At 44.9% G+C, this 19,566-nt stretch overlaps 1 protein-coding gene across 1 annotated transcript in view; it reads right to left on the bottom strand.

The window, feature by feature from the left end:
• Positions 1–19,566, bottom strand: part of FAM107B (family with sequence similarity 107 member B) — a 110,633-nt gene that overhangs the window by 65,328 nt on the left and 25,739 nt on the right. Inside the window, exon 2 of the mRNA XM_081210783.1 lies at positions 13,271–13,349. Coding sequence (XP_081066909.1) covers positions 13,271–13,313 — 43 coding nt within the window. The 5' untranslated portion in view covers positions 13,314–13,349. The remainder of the gene's footprint in view (positions 1–13,270; positions 13,350–19,566) is intronic.

The following is a 19,566-nucleotide window of genomic DNA, read 5'->3' as shown; positions in this document are numbered from 1 at the left end:
TTTTCTTTGTGATGATGCACTTCTTGTTCTTGAAGGACACGTCAATGTTCCGCTCATTCAGCTGTCCAACGCTGAGCAGATTATGTTTGGCGTCTGGCACGTAAAGCACATTCTGTATCGATAAGTCCAAACTGTGAAGAACAACAGTTCCGTAGCCTTTACTGGGAATAGTGTGGTCATCCGCCTGGTGAATCGCACCTTCCTGCGGTGTAAAAGACACAAACAGTCTCTTATCGTTGCACATGTGGTGAGTTGCTGCTGAATCAACAACGAAGAAAGATCTAGACGTCTTCTGGACCTCTGCAACCTTTGGAGTGAAGCGTGAAACCATAGCCTTGTGCTGCGTTGTCCTAGACACCGGACCTTTGCCTTGGCCTCGGCCTTTTCCACGCAATGAGCTTTCGTTGCGCTGCTCTGTCTTGGCCCTGGGATATCTGCATTCCCTCTTCATATGGCCTAGACGTCCACACGAGTAGCATTTCACTGCCTTCAAAGCTTTGGCGCCATCTGGTGGTTCCACTGCACTATGGGATGACGTCTGTGAAGACTCCCCCTTGCCCATGCAGCTAGCACCCCGGCGATCTGCTTCATTTAATATCACGGCAGTTACATAGTCCACTGTCAGCTGAGCGGTTGGTTGCACAGCAATCTGGGTTGCAACAGACTCCCAACCTGAACCCAAAGATTGTAGTATCATGAAAGAATACACAGCCTCTGGAAAGTTGAGGCCTCTCTGTTGCAGCTCATGTCTCAGATTTTGCATCTCCATCAGATGTAAACGCACATCTCCACCTTCAGCAAGAGCCATATTATGCAGCTTGTTAAAGTAAAACATGGTAGATCCAGCTTCTGTCCTTAAGTGAGCCTCTCTCAAAGCGTCCCAAATTTCTCTGGCTGAGGTCTTATCACGCAATAGACAGAGCTCTTCTGGGGATACTATCAATGTAAGCGTTCCCCTTGCTTTCGAATCCTTAGCTTCCCATGCATCTGTAACTGGAACTGGGGGGGGTTTCTGTAATCACCTCAAACAAACCCTCTTTCCGCAGAATTGCCTCTGCATATAGAACCCAGTCGGCATAATTTTTCTTGTTGAGCTTAGGAATCCCACAAGCATCCTGAAGGGCCATCATGACTCTGGCATTAGCCTTCAGCGTCATATATGCTGCTTTAAATCTTGCTGCGTCACTGCTGCAGCTGCTTTATTCCAAAAGCGCACTTAAAAGTTACTTTCGATTTCCCCAGCATAGTAACTTGAGCCTGGGAGCCTTTTGCCTATTCCCGGCAAAACGGCTTTAAAAGTTCAAAGTCCAGCCATAAAGCAATTAACTAGAAGCTGGCAGGCTGCCCGGAGCAGTAGCACATACCTCATCAATCACTTTTACGCGCAGAGCAGATACCGTTCCGATCTGTCCCTCTGCATTCCGATCCTTTGCCGGCACTCCGATTCGACTTCTGGGCCCATAACCACGTGTTGATTTAAAGCAGAGTCCCGTGCCCAGCGGAAGGATGAGGAGTACGTGCTGCATACTCTATATTGCTTTTATTTACAGTTCAAAGCTGATATATTACAGAAAGACATCTTGCCTCTGCCGGAGCAGAAAATGCATCCTCTCTCCTCAACAGCTTGGAGAGAATCACACAGTGAAAAACAGGAAACCAGTGTACGTCACATCCAGCCTCCCTTTCCCGTGAGAAACTCCAACAGTACAGACTGTGGAATGTAAACACCTGTCTCGTGACAAGCCCTTTCGCTGCACAGTGAAGGAAAGCAGAAACCAACAGGAATGTGCTTTAGTGTGTACACAGCTCTCGCCTCTGGACTTGTAGGTGTTGAAAGGGAACCCTGGAACATTATTTCACAGGCCGTTCTTTGCCTCCCCCATGAGAGGTCCAGAAGGCAGCATCACGAGAACGGGCCTTTTCAGCGGTGGCTTCCCGTTTGTCGGATGCCCCCCGAGGAGGCATGCCTGGTGCTTTCATTAGACACCTTTAGGCACCAGGCAAAAATGTTTCCCTTAAAGCAGGCCTTGGGCTGATTATCATCCAATGTCCTTTTAAATGTGTTTGTGTGACAGGGGGCAGTTATTGGTTTGCTTTGTTTTTGTTTTTGTTTTTATTATGTATTTTGTGTTTTTATTTTGTATTTTTATGGTGTCGTGTGAATTGTCATGTGAAGAACAGTATACAAATTTTAATGAAAATTATTATTATTATTATTATTTTATCTGGGATTTTTCATTTGTTCCTCAGTTGATAGATCTGTTAGAAATCCCAAATTCCTGGTGTCCCTTTCATATTAGCTTCATTCCAAATGCTCTTGCCCAGACGTCTCGCTCTCTCCCCTTGTGTGTCCCCAGCTGGTGCTCCTTACAAAGGCAGACACCTTTCGAGAAGACCTTTAAATTATCTGTAGCTCAGCTACCGACTGCCCATTTCACAGCTGAGGATTGTGGTGAATTATGTATCTTCAGTCTAAAAGCATCAGCTCCTTTGCTGCTACACCCTCATTATAAAACCTGATCTAATCCTGCATGCCTCGTGCAATTATCTAAGATTACAATTGAAAACATGGCCTCCCCAGTGAGCATGAAGAAGATAAAGTACTCCTAAGTATGGTAAACATGAATGCTCAGGAGTAAGACCAAGACTGCATGTGTTGTCCAGCAGAACAATACATCATTACCATTCCAATTAATGTAATCTTACTGTGTCGTGGCAGGAATCTTTTTTTCTGTGCTTACATTAGTGCTGAACATAACTAACAGTTCCTGCTGCCAAGAACTGAGCATTCAGAAAATACTGTACGTCAATAACAGTGATGTCAATGGAAGGAAATGCACTTAGGTAGATTTCTCTGATTCATAACTTCCAAGGGTGAGATAAAAAAAAGAGCATACTTTCCAACAGGAAGAAATAAAAGTTGCTTGACATGGTATAAAAATTATAACAAATGTGTTTGATTTATAAGGGCAGGGTGCATCATGGGTGGTAGAAAGTGATAGCCTCTTTGACATCACTGCACTTTCACTGCATGGGAATTTATAGAGAATATTGGATGTCAAGAAGAGATGAAAGTATATGATTTGACAGAGAGAGTGCATTGGACCGGCTGATTACTCGGTCACTGAAAAAGAGGGTGAACAAGTTCGTTTTCTAAAGCCTTCCACTATAGCACCAAGGAAGTCAGCAACACTAATGGGATTTCAAGGCATTCTTACAGCCTCATTTCCATTTGCAGCTCTTTGTAGGAATGCTCAAGGATTTTGTTGGGTTCACATTTTGTAAGCAAACTCACACTTCAGTTTGAGCTGCTGGAGACCACAGGAGGGGATGGCGCTCTTGCCCTTGACTGGCTTCCCACAGGACTATGGCTGGCCACTGTGAGAACAGCAAGGCAGACAAAGTGGGCCAGGGGTCTCATCCAGCAGACCCTTCTTACGCTCCCATGCCAATTTGTGGAATCGAACTCTGTTACTGTTTTTGGTTCTCAGCTCAAAAAGCAAAGGAAAAATGTGTATTTTAGGGTAAAATGCATACCAAAATGTGTGATACATTCAAAGACGATGTGCAATAAAAATAAACTGCAGACTGAAGCAGAAATGGGATGGAATTGACTTATGAACAAATGCAAAACTGACATGGACCAGAAACAGAACAATCCATCCATTCTGTTTATGACCAGATAACATCAACTAGAAACAAATAAAACATTTTACATACTCTAATCATCACCAGCATCAACAACATCATCATACATGATTCTTTCAACCATGTACACTGAGTACTAGCAGTTTTCTGAAGCATAGTTAAGCTTCTTAAATCCATTTCCATTAGCAAGAAATGCAAAGGGAGTTTGTGTCTTCTGAGAGAGTTAATTGCCTCTGGCAAAAAAACCAACAAACAAACCACACTGCCATTAGCACAAAGTTTTATGAGAATTTAATTGCATGATGTGCTGAAATGGTGAGATATTACAGACATCAATGTAAATGTCTAACTTGGAAGTATTCATGAGGGTTTGCAGCAATATACATGGCAAACCTTGGCAGACATTTTAGGTCCGTTTTAGTTTGGTGAACCTTTCCTCTGAATTCTGCTATGTTTATCCCATTTATATTCTTTCCTCTCAGGGGCACATCCTGTGCTCTCTCTCCCAGCAACCCTGTGAGGCGGGTAGACACAGAGAGAGTGACTTGCAATGGACTCAGCCATCCAAGCTCTGCTCTCCACATTGGAGCATGCTTCTGTCGCCCGGGGTTCATTCCCCACAAAAGAATTAGAAGAAAGAAATCCTCAAACGATGGTCCCCAATCACTGGTGGCCTGTGAGCTCCATCTGTATAGTCCTTGAAAAAGGTGTGGAACAGTCAAGAATATCTTTGCATGACCCTGTACTTATTCCCCTCTCCAGTCACCAGACATTTAGGCGATTTTGACCAGGGTCAGATTTTTCAAATAGGTTAACAGGCCATGGCCTAAGAGATTTGTCTGCAATGGCCAATCTGTTCTTTCTAACTTATGGCTTTTTTTACAAATGAAGTAACAGTCAACAATGTCTATGCTTGCCTTCTTTAATGATGAAAGTCAGGCACAGGGCTATGAAAAGCTCTGGAGAGAGCAGCCTTTTGGCCACAGTGGAAAACTTTGCTTTCATGAGAGTAATATATAAACCTCAGTTAATCACAAAGAGAAATGGAAACAAAAAGCTTCCTGCTTGCGTTTCCTGGACGGCCTGTGGTCACTGAAATCATTTGCTCTGTGCAGGCCCCGCATAATGGCCGGGGTGGGGGGCTGGGACTAGCCATAAATTAATACAGCTTACAAAAGAAGCCCACTTGTGGCGGTATTGTGATGAAACTCAAACTCAAGTTAAAATGCCTCTATGGTAACCTAATACACTGATTTTCAAACCGTGTTTGACAGCCCAGGTGCGACTCAGGTGTTTCTCAACAGGGAGATAACTAATTGTCAAACTCCACTGAAAAGCAGCCTGCTCACAATATCACGCCTCTTTTCCCCCTGTGGTGTGCAGCACAGGAGATTGCTGGGTGTGTTTTTGTTTAAGCAGGGTAAGTTAGCCCAGAAGCCAGGCAGCTACATCCCCCACAAACTGAGAAGACCCCCTAAAATATGCCCCAGAATCCCCTGCAACTGTGGCAGCCATGTGGAGGGGAGCTCTTTGGACCACAACTCACTGTGAGCTTCCCCAAAAGGAAAAGATTTGAAAAACACTCAAGTCATACCCTTGTTTACACGTTCTTGGCAAAATGCTCCTTTAAGGCATAGCTGTCAACTTTCGGATTTGAAAATAAGGGATCAGCAGCCTCCCCTGTCCCAGGGACAGTCTACGGGATATCTAACAATCCGGGATAGCAGCAGGAAGCAGCAGGAAATGGCACTGGAATAAGCGAATTTCCCACAAAAAAGGGGAAGGTTGACAGCTATGCTTTAAGGGGGGTTATAATACTAAATATATACAGGGCGTTTTTCAGCCAGAACTCACTGGAACTCAGTTCTGGCACCTCTCAAGTGGGTGCCATTGGCATTCTAAGAGAACAAGGGTTCCAGAAAAAAGAGGTTCCAGCACATCTTTTTCTAGAAAAATAGCACTAAATATTATATATATATAAAAACTTGGAGTTGAAAATATTTGTGTACCATGTGCACACGATAAGGCGTTTGTTTTTAATGTTTTGCCTCAGAAAATGTTTCTGCTTTGTTGTAAAGAGGGCAGGCTGCAAGAAACCTTTAAAGGGCTTCACAGTGCCTAGAGCAGAGGAAGAAGACCCGCAGCCAAGGACACAGAGGGCCCTCATCCACGCGCGTTTACGCCAAGAGCTTGGGGGTGACTGCTGACACCCCATGATGGCTGCTGAGCTACCTGCCTGGGCCCCAATCTGTTTCCGGATTCAGACCCAAGTTGCTGTGTCCATAGGAGCCACTGATAATTCAGACCCTACTTCCACACAGCGGTTTATTGTGGACTCGTGTTTCTCTTATCTGCATTTTTTTCATGTCACCATCATACTCATCAAAATATCACACACAACCAATTCAAATTCACCATTTCTGCTGTGAATATTTTTTAATCTATAGAAAAATAGATTCTGTTGTTTTATAATCTATAGAATTTTCCAGTAAATTTTCCAGTAAAACTGGATTAAATGGGAAAATAAAACGAGACAGCATTTTATTGATGGTGTTGTGCAGAAAATTTGCATGCATGAGCAGCACTGAGTCCCGAATGTACTGTTATGTGCAAACACCCTGTATGAGTGGGGAGGTCTCAATGTGCATCACTGTACACCGACTAGCCATTTTGTTTGAAATTTTGTTGGAGAGATCCTTCTGGACCCCTTCCCCAGTTTCAATTTGGGATCAAGAAGAAATTTGGTTCAGTTTGTTTTCAAAGGTAAACTTAACCAATTCATTCTTTCTGAATCAGTGTGCAAACCAAAACACAGCCATTCTTTTTATATTCACATTTCTCTTAATTTTGGCAATATAGCTCCCCAACCCAGTAATATGCACAAAAATGCATATACTAAAGTACACCTAAAAATGCATATATTAGGGGAAATCACATTGCAAAAATGTGTTATCTTAGGAAAAATTGCATTAAAAATGTGTGTATTAGGTGAAATTAGCATTTAAATGCTGTTGAATTTTCATGAAGACTTAAAAAAAAATCACAGAATCGCAGAAATGTGGAGAATTGACCTTAAGATTAGAAAAATTAGAAACTGAGAAAGAAACTGTCAGATGCGCCCATTGCTAATCCCAGTTCAGATCCTTGGGGGAACCCACTGATTTCCCTGTATTGTGAAAACTGTCCCTTTATTCCTGCTCTCTGCTTCCTCTTTAACCCATGACTGATCCTTAAGAAAACCTGTCCTCTTATCCCAGAACTGCTGAGTTGACTCAGAAGCCCTGGATGAGGAATTTTTTGAAAGTCCAAGAATGTTGATCTGAGAAACAGCCACAAAACACAAGTTTGCTGGCAAACTACAGCGCATCTGAAAAGATGTTTTTGCTCTACTGTCTATTTTTGGACATGCAAAAAAAGGGGATGGAATAAGGCCTGGAATAAAACTGGTGCAGAGTGATCCAAACATTTGGCCCAGTTCACCCTGCAAATATCTGCAGCCACTGCTTATGAAGGCCGGCGACATCAAGCCTACCGTGTGAGAATCCCTTTCAGACAAGCATAGCGCCTGGAGACAGACAGACAGGTTGTGCATCCATAGCAGTGACCAGAGGAAGAGTTACTGCCGGGAGGAGCGCTGAGAGGAGAAAGGCCCGGGTGCCTCTGCAGCAGCACAACCGGACGCCTTCATCTGCCCCGCCTGCAGCAAAACATGTCTGTCCCCTGTGGGTCTCTCCAGCCACAGCAAGCACTATGACTTCACCCCCAAAGGCACACTCCTCCACTGTCTCCCGAGGCACATGGATGCCAACAAGCCACTCCTTAGCATATGCATATGTCTGCACACATGTTGGGAAACACCACTGTGAAACAGGCTGTGCTCTGTTGCAATCGGTAGCCATGCCCAGTACTGTGGTGGTGCTTCTTCCAACTGGAGTGAATAGACAACCAGTGTGGTGATGGCTGTTTTGGCAGCAGCCCACTGCACACCAATAATGCCTCATCGTGACCGCAGTATGCATGCACATGGACAAAGGTCTCTATGAACGGGTCGTGATCTGGGATATAGGTGCCTCACAGACCACACGTATCATAAGCAAACACCTAAAAATAGCTACACTGTAAATCTACTGATGTGGTTCCAATTGCAGGAAACAGGATGTAGCACTCAGGTTTGGGAATTTGGGAGGGTCTCGGATCATGGGAATGTGCTGAAATGGAGGGGGAAAGAGGGGGAAAGGGTGGAGGCGGAGGCAGTTTGTACATCTGCAGCAGCAGGAGGTGGAGGAGGAGGAGGTGGGTCACCCAGAGGGCTGTAGCAACTCCAGCTTTGCAACAAAGGTGCTAGGGTTTTGGGGACACGTGGGAAGAGAAGAAAACAGAAGGCTAAATATTAGTGAAACAGAGAAGTAAAAACATTGTGGAATAATATCTGAGACAGGCTCCCACAGACTAGTTCCTACTAATTAGAAACAGTTTGAGGAAGGGGCAAGGGGAGGCGAGGGGGGAGCCTGCCTGAATGAAGTCCTGCACATGGCAATATGCCCACAAGGGACGGAGAGAAACAGGATTCATGTGCTCAAGATGGGATGTAGGGTTGCTTATCCTTCTTTCTCTTTCTTTCTTTCTTTCTTTCTTTCTTTCTTTCTTTCTTTCTTTCTATCACAGAGCAAAAGGCCAATGTCTGCTGGGCCCAGAAGTGTAACCAGCGTGTTAAGGGCACAGTGAAACACAACAGGCCGTGTGGCGTGCGAAAGAGAGAAACGGAGCATTAAGGGCTTCTGAACAACTTGGGAGGGGAGAGAATCATTTCCATCAGGAAACCATTCCAAAGCGCAGGGGTCTCAAAACAGCAGATTCCGGCCGCTTGATCTCTGCAGAATGATGTGAGCTTGCCAAAGGGAGCAGCTGTGTGCCTGCTGTGTGATTTGGTGTCAGTGAAGCCACAGACTTAAATTGCCCCCAACAGCTCTGCAGGGGTCGGAGACATGAGCAAAGAGCTTTCCATCTGATCCTATAAACTGGCCTGACTCTGCAGCCCAAACCATTGTTGGCTCAGGGACGGCCTGGCCTGGCCTGAGGTGCTACCATCTCCTGGTACTTCAGACTCCCAGCTCACACCTGCCGTCTCACAACTTGATTTATTTCACATACTGGATTCCAGGTCTTGACTGTGATTGGAGTTTCACTGTGATCTCTCTCTCTCTCTCTCTCTCTCTCTCTCTCTCTCTCTCTCTCTGTGTGTGTGTGTGTGTGTGGCCTTGGTGTTAAATTAGGAACATACTCAAATACGAAGGAGTATTCATTCAACCTCTGCCATTTCCATATTCACTGAGAACGAACAGGGTGGTTGCAGAATACATACAGAGGCTGGTTGCATTAAAGGTTAATTAAAAGTAACAAGAGTTCAGTCTATCATTTCTACTTGCACTAACCCAGGTTCAAAGAGTCTTTGTTTCTGCTATTTAATGCTCCTGGCATTGTACAGACAGAAAAAGTGCTTTCCCCACCTCAAGCACAAACACATACACTGTCTGATGGAGGAGAGACGGCATAAGAAGATGACCTTAACAAACGGGCAGCTTTGTACAGGAGCGCATTGTTGTGGGATAATAATGCGTATGAAGCACTTAGGGAAAAGTGCTGTATAAATACCATTATTTCTATTTGATTGTGGTTTTATTTGACTTGCATTCAGAGGGCTTGAAAACAAATGCAAGGATCCAAAGTATTTAACCGCTCCAGATCCTGAGGGTTACAGTGCTCTGGGGTTTAAAATGCACCTCTGAAGTTATGGCTGGAAAGTGGGACAGCCGCTCCGTTACAGTTCCCTCCTTGATCAAGAGACTGGACCTTTCCCTCTGGCGGGGCAAAGAGCAGGCCGGCATTTGCCCTTCCTGCTTCGTTCCGGAGCAGCGATGCACTTGGAGCTTGTTGCTGTTTACCAGAGCCAATGGCCAAACAAGGCCAGGTCCAGGAGGTTTGTGGCCGGTTCTCCTCTCCCTTTTATATTTCTTTTAAAAGAGGAGGACTACGGCATGGCAAGAGGGTTTCCCTGAGCCTTTCCCCTGAGCTATTTCCCCGGACCTCTGCCCACCAACTGGCATTCAGAGCTCAGGTGGCCTGGTTCTCACTGAGAGAACACAAGGAGAACTCAACCCCCAGGCACGTCAAGGCTATTTTTAAAAAGAAATGTACAGTGGAAAGTTAAACTATTAAATTTGCTGCTGTGCAATGTGGGGTTGGCCACCAACTCAGCAGGCTATAAAAGGAGTTGAGGCAAATCGGTAGAGGATAAGACTGTCCATGGCTTCTGGATCAGAGGCACTTGGCTTCTGCAGATGAGTTCCTGGTGAACAGCCATGGGAAAAGGCCCTTTTGGGCACCCAGTGAAAACATTTTTTGTCCCTCAGACTTTTAAATTGTGTTTTAAGTTAGGGCTTTTATGGTATCTCTGTTGAGTTTTTGTTTGTTGTGGTTTTTGAATACTGTATATTGTATTTTAATACAATAATTATTTATTAATATTTATTAATTTATTAATATGGGTGTATTATTGTTGGGGGACACAACATGTTCCTTCTGGGGTAGTTCGTCCACCTTGAGTCCCCATCCTGCACTCAGTCTCACCTGTGGCTCCTAGACGCTGTCAGCATGAGACAGCGGCTGCGCAAGGGGAACGACTTCGACTGCCTGAGGGGAGCCGATGGGTATCAAACTCTCGGTGCAGAGTTAAATTTAGGGCAGCATGACAGCCCCCCCCCCCAGGTTACTAAACTGTGGTTTGTTCAGATTCTGGTTATCCGTGGATCCTGCCCAGCTGGAGGATATAACACTACACGCCATGGTTTAATAAATGTTCAACAGCCACAGGGTGTGAAAAGTCAACCACTGTATCCTATTCTCTAGGATTGCATTAGACATACAAAAATAAAATTAGCAAATGGTAATGAAGAAGTGAGAGGAGGCACACATATGAAAGATATTTCAGTGACTATGCAGATCAAATAAAAAAATCAATTATTTTCTGGGGGACATGACCTCACTGTACTTATGCCCCAGATTATAAATCATTATCAGAGCTACAAAGCTTTTATTGCCTGCCTTACACTTCATTAATCAGTTACAGGATGTTCTCTCCAGCAAAGAAGGATAAGATTTTGAGTCATACTTGAAATTTCCAAAGACTTGCCAGGCCACTTTAATTAAAAAGGAGTTTCAGAGTCACATTATAATCTAAAAATCTGCAGAAATTTAATGTAGGAATCTGACTAGCTGTGCATAGTCTTCTCCCACACACCACCCCAGGTTGGGCTGCAGTGGGTAGAGCACTGAAATGTCAGGATGAAAGCCATCAATAAAGTAAGTGCAGTGGTTAGCAATTGCTAAACAAAGATAGGTTGGAACCCAAGACTATTTCCTTCTCGGTGCTGCCAGCAGTAGCCACCAGACATTTCTTGTTTGACAAGCACCGTCTTTCTTTACCCACAGAGCAAGCAGCACCCAGAGCTCCAACATTTTAGGGTTTGGGTTAGGTTGTGTAGGGGAAACGAATTTAACAAATTTTAAATTTAATGAAATATGTTGACAAACTTCATCAATACACTGGATCAGAGAAGAGTTTCTAATGTTAAATCTCCATTTACCAACTGACAGTGTAATCCACTTCTCCACTCCCTAGCCCAGCCTGCTGGCCCCCTTCTTGGGCTCACACACTTATTGGGGTCCCAATTTCACCACACCAATCTTGCTAGGACCCTCTCTGGGGTCATGCAGCTCCAACCCCCAAAGCTCCTTCCAGTCGTCTTCAGGATCTGACCATGACGTCTCCATGGGACTCATGACAGGAGCAAACAACACGCCTCACCTAAGGGAAAGGGGCAATGGCTGCCACTTTCAACGGGCCTGATGGCAAAAGTTTAAAAATGATTGTAGGCCTACAAAGCTGATCAACAACCAACACAGCTACATGACGACACATTCCCATGATTCCGGAGGCATTTGGCAAGTGCAGTTCCATTTTGCACGGCGTCCAAAATCCATTTCTCAGGTAAATGTTAGAAGACAGTGCAAATCTCTTGGCTACACTTACCACAAAAAGCATTCTCTTCCTCTCTGTCTCAAAATGTGCATTACTTAATCAGCTCTTAAGGCAACTACCACTGCCTGGCATTTGCCCTTCTGTGATCTGGCTCAATATAGCCAGGGACACCAGGCATCCTCTAAAAATAGCCTTGGGGCAGATTTCATTCAGCCTGAAGCACAAAGACTTCTAAACACTGAGAACCAAATTGTGGCTAGTTCATATGATCATTTTATTATGACAAAATGTGCTTTATTGGGGGCATTAACAAGTCTGGAACTTCAAATTGATTTACCATGCACCCAGATCCCGAGCCAATCCACGAGGAACCAGCAACCCTCCATAAGGATTCTAAAGTCTTTCCTCGGAAGTTGGCCTCTTTGACTTCAAGGAAACATACTCTGAGGGACCTGTTGATACATACATATGAATCCCTTGTGGACTGCAGCATCTAGTGATGACTTGTCTGTTTTCAGGAGCCATCGCAGTTCAGTCACCAGAGGCGGAATTTTCCTATTGCCCAACACTGACTCAAATACAAAACTTTCCAACAAAGGCAAGTCTATACATTCTGCTAAAAGTCACTAAGAGACGTGCTGCCAGAAGTTTTCAATTCCATTTTTTATTAACCACTGTTCAGCATGCATGTCCAGACACTAAAGGTAAAGGGACCCCTGACCATTAGGTCCAGTCGTGACCGACTCTGGGGTTGGGGCACTCATCTCGCTTTATTGGCCGAGGGAGCCGGTGTACAGCTTCTGGGTCATGCGGCTAGCATGACTAAGCTGCTTCTGGCGAACCAGAGCAGCGCACAGAAACACCGTTTACCTTCCCGTCGGAACGGTACCTATTTATCTACTTGCACTTTGATGTGCTTTTGAACTGCTAGATCATAGAATCATAGAATCATAGAATCATAGAGTTGGAAGAGACCACAAGGGCCATCGAGTCCAACCCCCTGCCAAGGCAGGAGCTGGGACCAAGAAATGGGAGCTCACCCCGTCGCGGGGATTCGAACCGCCAACCTTCTGATCAGCAAGTCCTAGGCTCTGTAGTTTAATCCACAGTGCCACCTGCGTCCCTAAACTGCAGTTAATCTTAACCATGGTTTGTTGAAACAAGCCAACTTCTTAAGCTATGGTTTGAAATTGGTTTGTTTCAAGCAACCACAGTTAAGATTAAGCACAGTTTGTCAGGTTTAAACAAGACAACGAGCTACAGATAATATAAACCAGAAGCAAAAGCTTCCTAAATTCTTTTTATAGCCACACTGAGCACATGGGGGAGAGAAGAAGGGACTCCTTGGCTCATTCTTGTAACACTAAAGGGGGATTTAGTTTTACATTTGAACCAGCCCAATATTTGTCTCATGAAACAATCTAGCTTCTATTAGCCGACGGCTCAGGCAGTTGTTCACAACTCTTACAGGAAACAAGTACTGTCTTAAGGGACCCTGAGAGTAGCACTTACACAGGGAAGACAGGCTGTTGCTTTGTATGGTTGTCAGGAAAAGAATAGTAAAGGCTACTTAATGCACCTTACCTATTAAGAGCCCATTGTCAGATGCCGTCAAATCTGAATCCATTTGTGATTCCACTTGCTTTCCATCTTGCTTTTCCTGCTACGTTGCATCCACCCACGGGTAACAAGGAAAGGGAGTTGGAAGAGAAAGAAGAAAACAGTGAATTAACAGAATGGTTGGACAACAAGAAACAGAATAGTTAAAAACCAGGAGCACACTAGAACTTCAGTGGAGTAAATTGTACCTGCCTTCAAAATTTAAAGTAATTCAGTTTTTTTTTTAATGTGAAGCTTTTAAAGACTGTTACCAATAAGGAAGAGTGGATTTGAAAAATGAATCAATCATTAATGTTTTAAAAACCTGAAATACACTTTCAGGGCTCGCTCTGCCCGTGGTTTTTCTTGGTGGGTCGTCGCTGTGCCACAGCGCACGACCCTTTTCTGCGGAGCCCCTCTTCAGAGCCCGAAGAGGACCGCCATTGCTGTTTCGCGCCGCCTCCGGAAGTCCCTAAAAACCTGAAATACACTTTTTACTAATTTCAGAAACAATCAGAAACAGCAGTGGGGAAGGAACGAACTGTGGTATGTTTTCACGGTAAAATGAGGGGTAGTGTCCTCTTAAATATCTGTCATTTTATTTGTTACAGGCTTACTTAAAAGTAATGAAAACTACTTCAATAATCTCACGGAACTAGTCTGAACTTGTAATTCTTATATTTGATTGATTAATTGATCTGCTTTTACCTTTTATTATTTTTACTTTTGTACACTGTATGTTTCACAGAGAACCCCACAGTTATGGAGTGACTCATAAATGCAGCAGAAAGAAAGACAAGCTGAGCCATTAGCCTTTGAAATTGCTACAGAAGATGCCAGTGGTGAAGAAACAAGAGAGAGATTTGTGAGACTTCCTAAAGGGCTTCCACAGAGTAGAATCAGCTAGTAGACCCCATCTGAGTCACATGACTCAGTTTGATTATTATTATTATTGCATATATTTCAACACTCCTAAAGTTTGAAAGTCAGTAGCACAGATGTTGTAAAGGTGTGGTGATTTGTCATGGAACAACCCCTTGAAGAAGATAACCCTGGTTACCCAGACCTTGTCGCTGGTTGCAAAGGGGCCCCCATGAGTGTTCAATTTTGTGCAGATATGTATCGGATAGCACGGCAAGTTACACTACAGTTGCTTACAGATGACCTGTTTATTGAGCATCCAGCCTTATTTGCTGGCACACAGTTTGTGGGCTGGTTATGCAACATTCACTGTTTATTGATTAGTGAACGCTCCTCTTTATTTGTTTGCAAGATTGTATGATGTCTCATCAAGCAATTGTTATTACACACTTCCTAGTGAATTCCCCCCTCTCTTCACTTACCACAAAAAATGTTATTGGGTTTGAAAGTGAGTTTAGTTCTGAAAGATCTCAGGAACAACTTTAATTGTGCAACTTGCATTTCCTAGCATGTGACTGAATTCCTCTCACAAACTAGCAACAGTCTGGAAGCAACATTAATTAGTATACATCTGAAAATTAGGAAACTGCCTGTCTTTGTAGCCACATTCTCATCCTGCTCTGAATAAAAATATTTCTAGCTCCACCCCACCACCACCACACTGATCTCTTCCATACTTAAGCAAAATAAAAACAACAGTGTAAATTGCTTCCACATGGCTCCCTTGAAAACTCAAGTGTGCAGTTGCTGCAAATCCCTTCAGTGTGAATCATTATTCAGCTTTGTGGGCTATACAGAGCTTGTGCTCTTAACTCTTCAGATGTCAAAGAGAACAACAACTACCTGACATTTAGAAGACATCTGAAGGCAGCCCTGTTCAGGGAAGTTTTTAATGTGTGACATTTTAATGTATTTTTAATCTTTGTTGGAAGCCGCCCAGAGTGGCTGGGGAGACCCAGCCAGATGAGTACAGGTTGAGTACAAATAATAAATTATTATTATTATAACCTAGGAAGGGAGCCCACCTAGGAGGAGGAAAACTCTTATCTTAAAGCTTCACTGCCTTGCAGGATGTCTGGGAGGAAAAAAGGTTAAGGCGCGAACCCTACACAAATCCAGAGTGGAGTCCCTAAGGTGGTTGTATGGCGCCTTGCGTGCCTCTTTTTGGCAACTCCTGCAGCCCAGCTGGTGCCAAATGTCTTGCTCTGCTTTCCTTTGGGCCACATCAGCCAGGCTGAGAGGGAGGTCTTGTCATTTGGGCAGCCCAGGACCCCCGGACACCCTGCCCAGGCTTGCGCCCCAGAGAGACCACTTCAGTGCTGCCAACCCAGCAGTTAGACTTCTGGCCCAGAGGCACACTCAAGACAGATGGACGCCAACCACCACCACCTCTCTGGCTGCTCCCACAGAGCTGCCAACGTTTCTAGACCCAGGAGCACATTTTGAGTTTTAGGTGAGGGCCGGGGGCAGCAAATCCTCTCTGGTTACTTCTTGCCCTCTTCCCTAGATCAGTTCCACACACACATCCCAGAGAGGCAGAAAAAAAGAAATCACCCATGCAAACACACATTTTGACTTTTCTAAGGGATCTGGATGAAAGTCCAGTTCAGCAGAATTAACATGAGCCTTGAAATGCACACAGAGCTCAAAGAGGGTGTGGGAAAGAGTGTCCTTATTCAGTTTTCCTGCCATAGCGCCAAGTTCTTTTCAGGAGGGAAAAATGTAACTGCTCTCACCACCTCATGACTCGAGCTGAGTGTCTGTGAGAAGGAGGAGGGAGTTCAGAGGCTTCATGGGAGGCCTTTGAGAGACCTTGAAGGTGGCATTACACCCACAGCTGCTCTGTTGGCAACCCCTGTTCCAACCATTAAAACTCATCTATACTAACTCTGGAGCAAAGAGACATTAACAACCCAGGTCAACAATTTTCTTGGGAAGAAAAACATGCTATAGCACTGCTGTTCTTAGATCGGGTCACCGGGAACGCAAAGCAGACCAGCTTCCCACTGCAGAGAGACAGGCACATATTTTATATTTAGTATTTTTTTCAAGCTTATTTCACATGTCATTCATTTCCTTTGGGGAGGAAATGTGATGTCAATGGAAATCCTTTGTAGAGTTGGAGAGAAGAATATTCAAACCAAACTGAAGAGGAGCAATTTCAACGGATAGCTGGAAACTTTATTATTTTTATGAAAAATGTTATTTAGAAATGCGGCTATAACATCCCGACAACTTCCTTCTCACCTAATGCTTCCTATATGAAAAGACCTTCGAGCATGGAGAATTCACTGTGCTTGTGGGAAAATTTAAAGGAAGCCTGTTGAATATGGCACAAAACTCCACTCAAACTGACTCGTGTCCATGGAACAGATGAAGTTCCACCTAACTGAATTTTATTCTATAACACTATTTCATTAGAACCTATACTAAGTGTTTCACTGCACAATCCTATGTGTGTCTACTTAAAAAACAGCCCCATTGACTTCTATGGGACTTTCTTCCAGGAAAGTGTAAGAGTGTAAGAGCTGTTTGACAATGGAAAGGACTCCATTGGAAGGGGGTGGACTCTCCGTCATTGGAGGTTTCTAAGCGGAGGTTGGATGGCTGTCTGTCATGGATGCTTTAGTTGATATTCCTGCATTGCAGGGGGTTGGACTAGATGACCCCTGGGGTCCCTTCCCACTCTACAGTTCTATGATAAGCGTCTGCTGCAACAGGACAAAGACACGCTGACCAACCAGACATCTATGGGAAGCCTGCAAGCAGCACTGGGGCATAACAGCCCTCTTCTCCCCTTGGCAACATTCTGCAGCAACAAGAGCAGCTCTGATCTTTCCCTCCTGGAAACCCCTTTCCCTGAAACAAGGGCTGGCTGCTGCCAATTGGGGCTGGTAGAGCAGAAGGCCAGGAGGCCAAGTGTAGGTGGAGACGGAGCCAACAAGAGGCAGAGCCCACTAATTCTGGCTTTGTCCTCATCCTCGTCCCTGTTGAGTCCTACAAAGGCAACACTGCGGCTAAGGAGGCAGAGAGGCAAAGCCACTCCAGGGACAATGTGCACAGAGGACAGATTTGGGTTGGTGGGACAATACCCCCATTCCCCCAAACGAATCAGCCTCCACTGCACAAAGCACAACTTCCACCCTGCGCCCACATGCCAAGGACTGCTGCTCTGGATGCCCTGCATTTATCCTGCCGCACCAGGCTAAGGAGCAGTGTCTAAAGCAGGAGGGGCATGTGGGAAGGAGGTGGCGGGTTTTAGGCTGCGTGGGCTGTTCCTAGGCACACCTTTCCTTTCTCAGGTAACTGTGCACATACTAATCTGAACAGCTGCACAGGATATTCTGTGGTCCTCTTCCAGGACGGGTCTATCACCTCCCCCCCTCTCGCCAGGATGGACGTGGGAAAGCTTCCCTGGGTCCCCCAGATTCCCTTTCCTGAACTCCCCCCTTTTCTTCTTCCTCAGTGGAAGCATGGACCAATACAGTGCTTGCTGTCCATACAAATTGTGTTCTGGGCTTGTGCGTTCAGCCTCTGAACTGGAGCTGCGAGTGATTGGCATTTGGAGCTGAACTGTGTTGCTTTTATAGATCAGCAAAGTCTCCACCCTTCCTGGCAGGACTCTGCACTGCAGAGAGTTGTACCAGGAGCTTCACCCTTGGTAGCCCCTCCCTGTCCCTGGGGAGATGATGGAAGAAATATCCTGTGCATTTCAGCCGCCTCCCTGCAGAAATATGCCCCAGTTATGGTCCCCTCCAGACATCCTTTTGATGGTGCATTCATAACTAGTTGCGTTCATTGTGGTATCAGGGCAGTGATACACAACCCTGCTTTCAATGCTGTTTGCGCCTGCAAAGTTTTTGTGGCGAACAATTAAACAGACCGTGGAATGATAGTCTTGCTCCTTAGGAAATACGGACTTATGCTTCAATAAACCACACACGTCCTTGTGACTTTCTGTTGTTCTAGATGAGAAAAATGGAAACACAAAATAGATACATGGGGGAAGTAGATGCAGCTGCAGCCTGTCTCCCTGTTTGTCAGTAACAGCAAAGAAACTATGATTAACTTGACCTCTGACTTCCTGAGGGATTCCTTGCCCACATATGTCTTGCACTTCAGCAATGATGAAGCCTACCCCATGATCTCTGCTCCTAGACCAGCCTTTTCTGTACTGAGGCTCCAAGATATGCTGTTCTGCTGGGGTTGGGGGACCGTGGTCTGACAGATATTGCTGGACCACGACTCCCACAATGGGCATCAGGCCCCTTGGCAAACCAACTCTGCATTTCAAAGAAGTCTGCAAACATGACATGAAGGTTGGCAGCATCAACCTTGCCATGTGGGAACCCCTTGCAAATGACCCCAGTGCCTGGAGACAGGCAGGCAGATTGTGCATTCATAGCAGTGAGCAGAGGAGGAACGCAGAGAGAAGACATGCCCTGGTGCATCTGCAGCAGCACAGCTGGACACCTTCCTCTGCCCCGGCTGCAAGAAAACATGTCTCTCTCATATCAGTCTCCACACCCACAGAAGGCACTATAACCTTCCCACAGTTTGACACTCCTCCACTGTCCCACTGCACAGACAGATGCCAATAACTCCCATCATGCCCAACTATTGGTGATGTTGGAAATTGCTGGTCAGTCCACAATCTACATGCCATTCCTAGGCTTTCCCAATAGCAAAGCTATTTACACAAACTCACATTTTCAGAGGTGCCTAAAGAATCTGATGCTTTCGCTGACTCTCTAGGACCTGTTTTCAAACAGGCATCTAACAGACAATGAACATAAAGCCAAACAAGGTATCTAAATGCTGCCTTTTCCCTTAAAGATCTAACCCACATAGATGTGGCAGCTGAACCCACTGCCTGTGGCCTCATGAATGTTAAACATTTGCATGGTGCAGAGTAGAGTGTTTAAAGAATTACAGCAAATAATAGGGCTAGGAGAATGCACACATCCTTTAATTTTGGCTCATTTCCTTTGATTAAAGCTCCTTGGCACAGAGCAGCCGCTGCATTAATCCGCTGGGAGTTCATCTCCAGTTATTCATCAAGCGCCCATGATGCCAGACAATGATTTGTTACGGGTTTCTATTACAGCAAAACGACATCAAGAGAGAACATACAGCGGACCTACAGAGATGCTCTTGCTTCACAACTTGTTCTCTTTCATTCTTTTTCCAAATGACCCTGCCAACAGTTTTATCTCCCAAGATGTAAAAGGCCTTTGACTTGAATGTGTTTCAATGTGATTTAAGCAGGTGTTGCAAGAAGAAAATCTGGACCAACAATGGAGATTGCTTTCCCAGCCAGGCTTATTTGCAAGAAAGCAATTCATCTGACCACGTGCTTA

The sequence above is a fragment of the Podarcis bocagei genome, assembly GCF_964188305.1.
Source record: "Podarcis bocagei genome assembly, chromosome: 10".
Classification (NCBI taxonomy): Eukaryota; Metazoa; Chordata; class Lepidosauria; order Squamata; family Lacertidae; genus Podarcis; species Podarcis bocagei.
Note: the sequence above shows the minus strand (reverse complement) of the source record. Positions and strands in the feature narration are given on the sequence as shown.